Consider the following 8,296-nt stretch of genomic DNA (forward strand, 5'->3'; position numbering starts at 1 on the left):
GTTCTCGGCGGTGCACTGCCTGTGTCGTTGGCAAAACCCTCTCTGACTGAACACTTTGTCTTTGCCAGCCATGAGGGGGAAGGAGAATCCAAACTCTTCTGACTTTATTGATTTAGCAGAGCGATGTTACACTGAGCAGCATGGGAGAAGCAAATGGAAAAGGCCTCGTATACGTCTAAAGAATTCAAACTCTGATCATTAGGAGGGAAAGAACAATTTATATGCAAATTAATACTCTCTAGAGTCTGTCCAGTAGCAGCCAAGTTCCAAGCAAATGGAGAATTCAATTTTTCCCCTCTTAAATGTTTTTTGTCATCAGAGACCCTGACAGAGGCTTCTTCCACCAGCTTTCCACAACCCACTGGTCCTCCCACCCAATGCTCTTCACAACCAGTCCCCTCCTTCCCTATTGCTTTGCAGTGACTCCAAAGAGGTTGGTCCTCCCCTGTGATGCCAGGCTGCCTCCTCAGTGCAGGCTTCTTGCACATTCACATAATCCTTTTATATTTTCCACCACATATCTCTCACTGTTTGGAGCTCAGAGCATCTTCAAAGCTAGTTCACTAGTCTCATTTTCTTTTTAAAATCTCTTCTTTGCTGGGAGGCTTACCAAAAAAGGGATGACATTTTGGTCTCGTGGGGCGTTACCTCCAGCAGCCACACTAACCAAACGGGCTTATTGTTTCTTTATGCTGCTTGTAAATAGGCCCACTCTCTAAATTAATGAGATAACAAATGTCTTTACATCAGCCTGTCACATAAAATTGTTAATAAAAAAAGTGAAAACTTAAAGTCACGAGTACTGAATTAATTACACCAGAGAAGTCCACTACTATGGATTGATTTAAACAACATTTTAAACCCATGTGTGGTAAACAACATGGAAATGGACAGACAAAATGGTGTATCACAGATGAGGCCTAAGTGGTAGGCAGGATAAATGGAGGAGCATTGGGAGCCTTAATAATAGGATGTTTTGGAGAGCAAGCAAAGCCTCGGGCCAGAGCCAGACTGGTGGAAGGAAAGAGCTCTGCCATCACGCCTGGTGCTCTCACTGTGTTCGAGGCCTGGAGGTTCCCTCAGACCTTTTTAGGTGTTGTCCTGACCACAAGAGATGGCCATACTTTGCCTGACAACACCAGAACAACCAGCACCAGCACCAGCAAAACCCAGAGCCTGATGCTTGGTGTCTCCTGGCTCACCCTGTGTGTCCTTCTCCTTTCCAGGACTGGCATAAACTCTCCAACTTGTAATCCAGCTGACCAAAAAGCCCTCCTTTGCACTGTTTTCAGTCTGTGGCCAAATTATCAAATCTTCCTGTTTCCAGAGAAGATGGTAAGATCATGCCCTTCCTACACAGACCTAAGCCCACCCTTGCAACCTGGCACAACGGGGACCCACGCATCCAGCACTCGAGCACAGGATAAGGCTTCTCCAGGGTATGAGTCAATACCTTCCAAGTCACAGCCAAAATCTGCGCCAAAATCTGCTCCTGCCGTTCCCCTTGAGAAGGATCTCGAGGGGAGCCATCCCACCACGGGACACAGGGGCAGGGTGCTGGCAGCATCCCTCCAGCCACAGCTTGGTGGCAGTTCAGATCACCCTTCCCATTTGCTCTCACAGGTGTTCATTGCACCCCAATTTTGTCTGTCCCTACACTGATTTGTCATTCTGGAGGTACCAATGAACTTTAGCAACAGTTCCAGCTAGCTTTTTCTCTTCAACACAAAAGGCAAATTTGCATGACATCTTTAGTACCTGGTAACAGGCCACTAAATAGGAATTTATCTGTGAAAACAGATTGAAATTAAAGGGAAATGCAATAGAGGATGCTGTTAAAGGAAGTCTGTTATTCAAATACCGCAATTATTTTGTCTCCTTTCCTGTGTTTTCAATAAATATTTATAAAGATATAAAGATTGTTTGTTGCTCTCAGAGTAAGTAGGGAGAGGTTTCTGCGGTCAGGACTCTAATTTATGTTGAAACATTTAATGTTACAAATGGACAAGGTCAGGTCTGATTGCCTTCCACATTTAGCCCTTTGAATCAACACAGTAGCTTTCATAAATGAGATATCCAGCTTTGTATTAAGACAGACACTGCTCTTAAATGCTTATCTTTTCATTGAACATAATATGATGGGCTACCACACAATACCTGTGTCATATGTAGTATGAGAAAACGTATAACAAAATTAAAGCCAACTGCAGCAGGCATTGGCTCGCACTGTAGAGTCCTGCCTGTAGTCCTGCCTTAAAGTATGACTTGAGGACTAAGGGCAGGGACTCATTAAGTGCATAATCCAGCAATCTCCTGGTCTGGTCTTCTTGCATTTGCCCCCAAAGAGGCAGGTTGCATCCAGCCTCCCATCATCTCCATCCTTACTAGCAGCTCGCAGGCAGGCAGGAGCAGGAAGGGCGCAAGCCTTGCCCTCGCCTGCTGCCTGCCAGGTCCCCTGGGATCAGTTATTCAGCATCAGCCCAGCATGGGCTAGGGCCAAGTCACACAAAAATGCACAGAGCAGGTTTCCCAACTGTTATCCAGGGCTCTTTTCCCGGCATCTCTCTGCCTGAAGTCACACATTAGGTTGCTTTTAGCTTATGAAAGAAGAGTAAACACTGGCCAGAAGGTCAGCCACGGGGTGAAATGGCCTGTCAAAACCAAACAGCTCCAGCTGTCCTCCTCCTTGTCTCCCCGCTTGTAAATGGCTTTTTAAAAATCAGAATCATAAGAGCAAGTTGTCCAAGGTTAGCTCTAAAGCATGCTCTAACCTTGGAAAAACCTATGAATGGATGGGATCCATTTTTTTTCCATTTCTGTGGCCTAACTGGCTAAAAAACAAATACACAGAGTGTCATGTATTAACAAGATCCATCTTAAGCATTGCATGAAATGAAGTGGGTCCAAAGGTCAAACTCTTTGTGGCTACAGTTCATCAAAGACAGGGTTCAAACTGCAAAATTATTCCAGTTCCCTTACTTTACTTAAGATATTCTCGAATTCTTGTTTCCTTGAGGCTTTTCTTATCTGGATTGTATCTATGGATGTTGGGGAAATTCAGAAGTGGTCTCCTAGCTTGAAGCTCTATGTCTATTTGTGTTGTCTTGTTTACATTACACCAGCACTTACACTTAAAACAGATGTGCCATCAGAAGGATGACACAGATCATGAAAAAATTAGACAGTCCAGTATAAAAAATGAGAGTTCTGCCCTGCATGGGCGAGTAAAATAAACTCTATAAAATATTATCTCCACCCTGAAAACATGCAAGTATGTGCCTTTCATATAGCTCATCTGTACATATATTTTCACATTACTGGTACCCATACATTCCCTGCTTTGTTGCCTTTGATTTCTGTTAATATATGCCCATTAGATAGGGTTGTCTGCAAAGCTGGTCTTGTTTATTCAGTCATTGCTGCAGTAGGGTTCTCACCTGACTGCCCCTAATGAGTACTAATGAGTACTTTTAACTTCTGCATATGTAAAAGAATAACCCTTGCTCAAGATAAGGAGACTTGGCCTTAAACACATTAGTAGAATAAATCGTTACCCAACAAGCAGGAGTAATACCTCACCTCTTAGTACTGCACTGTCCAAAAGGGGCCTGGTGCCAATCTGGATAGACGTTAGAGATGGGGGGGGGACAAATTTCCTCAAAAATTCAGATGGTCTCTGCTGCAGCACAAGTATGGCCCACACAAATCAATCAATTCCTTAATGGAGTGTCATCTCTTACAAGGGTCTGCATTTCTCCTTTCTCCCTCAGCAGGTCGTTTCATCAGCCCTGCCCTTTCTGTACAAGCTCTTGCCACTCATATAAGTTTGCAATTCCAATATGAAGGCCAAGGGAAAAAACATTTCTGCAGTTCTTGAGCTTTCTGTGGCCCTGGAGACCCCATGCCTGGGCTCCCTCCCCTCTGAGCACGAGTCTTGACCTGAGGGCCCTGACTATAAGCAGGAAAACTGCATGACTCTCCTTGGGCATGACATCAAGCTCAAGTTAATTATTCTAAAACCAAGATTAAAACACTAAAAGGATGGCATTTTCATTTGAATGCTATCTTCATTTATGAGCAATGTTAACTTACCATTTCTTTTGGGAAAATAGATTTGACAAACACGAGTGATAAAACCTTCCACCGTACCGGAAAGGAAATTTGCATAAATTTCCATCCTCTGTAAACACTGAAATACAAGAGTAAAAACCTCATCATGCAGCTGAAATCCAACCCACAGGTATATGTTATATGTTATTATATGAAATTATGAAGATAGATATCTTCAAGTTTTTCAGCTGTACTTTGGACTCTGTGTCTCTGCAACTTCTAGTGTGTAAGAAGAGGCTTAAAATCTTACGTAATGACCAAATCAACAAAGATTAATGGGCTCTGTGGTAGAATAAAGATCTCACATCGTTTCAGCTCAAAATATATCGCAATTTCTGGTACAGCAAATGCCAATTATATTCATTAATTGCAATTATCATTTCTAATTATGTAGTATTGTAATAGCATATTAAATTGATTTCTGAAGTAGTATCCTTTCAGGCTCCATATCACATTGTAACATCTGTTTAAAACAATTAAGGCAGCAGGCAGTACAAACTGAAATAGTAACAGTCAGGAGAAAGAAGGTTTTCTATGTTGGGGGAAGACAGATAATTTTGATCATACCACCTTCCTTTTGGGATAAGCAGATTCCTTACAAGTGGGGAGAAATTGATGGGACCAATGTCTCAAAAGGGCAAGTTTTATGTTCACTATGTCAGTGATGGCAGTCTAAGGAAGGGCGGTGGGAGTCTAAGGAAGGCTAGTGGGAGTCTAGCAGAAAAAAAACCTTCAAGATGAGTCTTGAGAATGAGAGAGACTGAAGATAAAAAAGACAATGAAAAACTGTCAGAGCTTATTTAACCATTAAACTAAAAGCAATCAGTTTTGAGAGCCGAGAGCATGAATGGGAAGCCAACCATTGCTGTAGGAGAGAAATGGGGCGTACAACCGAGCTGGCAGCACAGCACATTTCCATTTCTCGGTGATGATGTACAACGGCTCCTTGTCCTGAGCTTACCCCTTCAGTCACGGCTGGGGCTCCTGCACACCTTTGCGATATCTGTTAACCCTCACAAGCCCAGACTCATCATCTCAAAGAGCTCCTGAGGCCAGTTATTAGGATTATGGAAAAAATAACCCCTCCCTGTGGTCCAAACCCTTCCTAACCGGCTGGAATTATGGTCAGTTGATCTGCCCTAACTGTCTCCTTATCTGTCAATGTGAAATAGCTACTGCCTGCCCCTCTACTATCCCTTTTTCAAGCCTGGCTTTCATTGTTTGAACTAATTAAGCCAATGTTCAGATATTTACCTTCTCTGTCTGATACCTCCCGTTATAAGCAGTTACAAGAGCCGTGAAAATACCTCCCCATTCAGAAGACATATTGCATCCCAAAGGACATAAAAAACTGTTCTAAGCTGTAAAGGCACCACTAATGACCCAATTCATGCAATCCATAACAGCAAAAGTACAGGACAACAAGAGCTTTAAAAATGGAGGTCCGCAATGCCCACACAGAGCAGGACGTCTGATTGTTTAGGTGCCATAAAAGCAAATGCAACCCGGCAAATTGCATGGGGCTCAAACCCTTCTTCCACAGAGAGATCAAGGGCTGTGGCAGAAGTTCAACCTATACATACAAAGAACTTATGTACTTTGAAGTCACAGGGCAGACGCAGCTCTGATTAAAATAAAGGGAGTTGCACATCTACGGCCACACTATATTATGAGTGAACATAAGCCACACCAGCTCAGACAAACTAAAACCCCATCAGCACCTTCCCATTAATCCGCACCTGAAGGAAAATTACCTGAGATTCCTGAGCTAATCCCAAATTCCCCTCCACACAGAAATTAATATTGGCATAACCATTCCATAATCCTTATTCATGTTGAAACAAAGACAGGCTTCCTACTGACTTGCACAGCATGGATACAGACAGGCAGATCGTTCTTACTATCATGAAACCTATTGGATTTGACTTTGTACCTTGTGGGTGAGTGAACTCATGTTTTGAGCCTCTTCCTGCCCCAGATTTGTAGTGCTACAAAGAGAAAAAAAGAATGTGGATTGAAGACACAAATTCACCCTGGGAACCATCCTACAGAGACAAACATGCTTTCCAGGGTGCCCTGAAATTGTGTTTCTCCCAGTGCTTCTGCAAAGATCTCATTATTTGCATGTGATTTTTGCTGGGGCACAGTCTGGTGAAAGAGGGTAAATAAACACTGGCTCGTGAAAGGTCTCTGTTAAACCAGGAAAACCCAGCACAGCACAAAAAAGGCCAAAGCTCTGCTCCAGTATATCCTTCTATTGCCAAGGGACACATCTCCTACTTCTCTCGGCAAGAAGCATGTATGCATTCTGGGGCCAGTTCACAGTTACAAATAATATCCCAGCACTTGACTTTTCCTGCCATTTAGCTGTATCCCCCAGGGCATTAGTTAAAAAAGCAACCTCTACTTTATTTGGGTTCGCTAATCAGCAAGCAAAAAGCACTAGGCTGAGCTGATTTTAAGCCACAGGAAATAATAAAAAATGGTAATACACATAAAGTGCTGCTGCCACCAAAGGTGCTGACAGCTGAACTATAGCAAGATAAAAATATCACAAAAGCAGTCAAGGAAGCAGCACATCATGAACGCAGAACTGGATAGGGGGCATAACAAGTAAGTAAGGGATAAGACAAAGCTGTTGCTAAGATATATAGGGAGGGCCTGAACAGTTCTGAGGAAGAAATAGCTTTTGCACTCTACACTAACACTGCCAACACTGAGCAGTCTCCAATGGCTTCAGCCAGGGCTGATCTTTTCCTAGCCACCATGAATATTCCTCTCTGCTCCCACCTGCAATGTCTAAGGAGATACTTCTGTATTTCACTGGGATAGTTAGGATTATAGCATCATTTAAGTATATCTGAGCTAGTTTTAAACTAGCTAGTGAAATAAGGCTAATCATAATGCCACACGGCTGGGGGTCCAGCCTATTGGCTGTGCTGCTAGTCCATGGTGGATGCCAGGCCGTGGTGGGGTTTAAGAAAACTAGCAAAGTCAAACCATCACAGCCATGCTTAGCAGTGCTGCAGCTGCCTTGCAGACATACCCCCAAAAAAGACACAAAGCACATGATGAAAACACTGAAGGGCATGGCATGAAAACAGGGAGAGGTTTGAAAAGAAGGACATGGCTACCTAAGCTGGCATGCTCAGTTACCAGGTAACAGTAAAGTCTGGTGGGGTGGCACTCTCCTCCCATGCTGCTGCAGGGACCTGCTTGTGTCAATACATTTCTGAGACGCATTTTCAAAGTATTTCAATTTTTGTGGTCCTTCCTCCCCTCCCATTCTACTTCCCTAGCAGGGCACGGATGTAAGCAATTTCCTTAAATGCAGATACATATGGGACTGGCTATCCTACAGGCCCCCCGCTTAGTCAGCATTGCTGTGAGCCTTCATCTAGCAAATCCCTTCTGTTTTTTATTTGAAGCACTCTTCCTTTCGGTCTGGTCAGCAGCTTCACTGATCTAACCCCAAAGCAACATTGCCCTGCCAGCCAGCACATAGGTGATCCACCACTCCAAAACAGAAAAGTCAGACTTACCATCCTTGCACAGTCACTGCTCAGAGTCAGAGCCAAGACAACAGTGAAAGGAGCACAGACTTTCATCTTTGCTCTCCTCACACGAAGGTTTTGCCTGGCAGAGGGAAACTTCCAGGGCTGGGCTGAAGCAGGAGGGTGAATCAGCAATGAGCTTTCACAAGTGACTGTGATTTACTTGACTTTAGGGTATTTTAGTTTTCTAAGTAAGCAGAGCTGTTATCGTTGTTAATCATTAATGCCTTTGTGGGTAGATGGGAATGCCATGTAGTGAGATACTCTTCCTAAACCACAGGGAGTGAAGAGTTTACAAAGTGCCTGACCCTCGGAGGTGATCACCGGTATACTCAGCAAGTGTTTAAGAGCACCTCCGGAGGAGCTGATCCAATGTTTCTCATAATCAGAGACGATTTACCATCCAGATGTTTCCCATCTCTTTCCCTTCAGGAGCTAATTAAAAGCATGGTATAGCAATAACAAGCTGCTCCAAGCAAGCCCACTCAGGAGATGACATTACATTGCAAAATACGGAGCAGATCAATGCTGGTATCAGACACAAGAATTACTCATTAACAGATGGTTACCTGCCCAGCCGTGATTTACAACAGCAGCCTTTCAGCAACAGACTGGGAAAATTAAAAAGGAAG

At 43.5% G+C, this 8,296-nt stretch overlaps 1 protein-coding gene across 1 annotated transcript in view; it reads right to left on the reverse strand.

Moving 5' to 3' along the window:
* HGFAC (HGF activator) overlaps nucleotides 1-7,718 on the reverse strand; it is a gene marked incomplete at both ends in the record, with an annotated part of 41,003 nt that extends 33,285 nt beyond the window's left edge. The window contains 3 exons of the mRNA XM_082315911.1: nucleotides 4,093-4,189; nucleotides 6,044-6,098; nucleotides 7,653-7,718. Of these exons, the coding sequence (XP_082172037.1) occupies nucleotides 4,093-4,189; nucleotides 6,044-6,098; nucleotides 7,653-7,718 (218 nt within the window). The remainder of the gene's footprint in view (nucleotides 1-4,092; nucleotides 4,190-6,043; nucleotides 6,099-7,652) is intronic.
* Nucleotides 7,719-8,296: the final 578 nt, after the last annotated feature.

Source organism: Platalea leucorodia (assembly GCF_965183815.1).
Source record: "Platalea leucorodia genome assembly, chromosome: 6".
Classification (NCBI taxonomy): Eukaryota; Metazoa; Chordata; class Aves; order Pelecaniformes; family Threskiornithidae; genus Platalea; species Platalea leucorodia.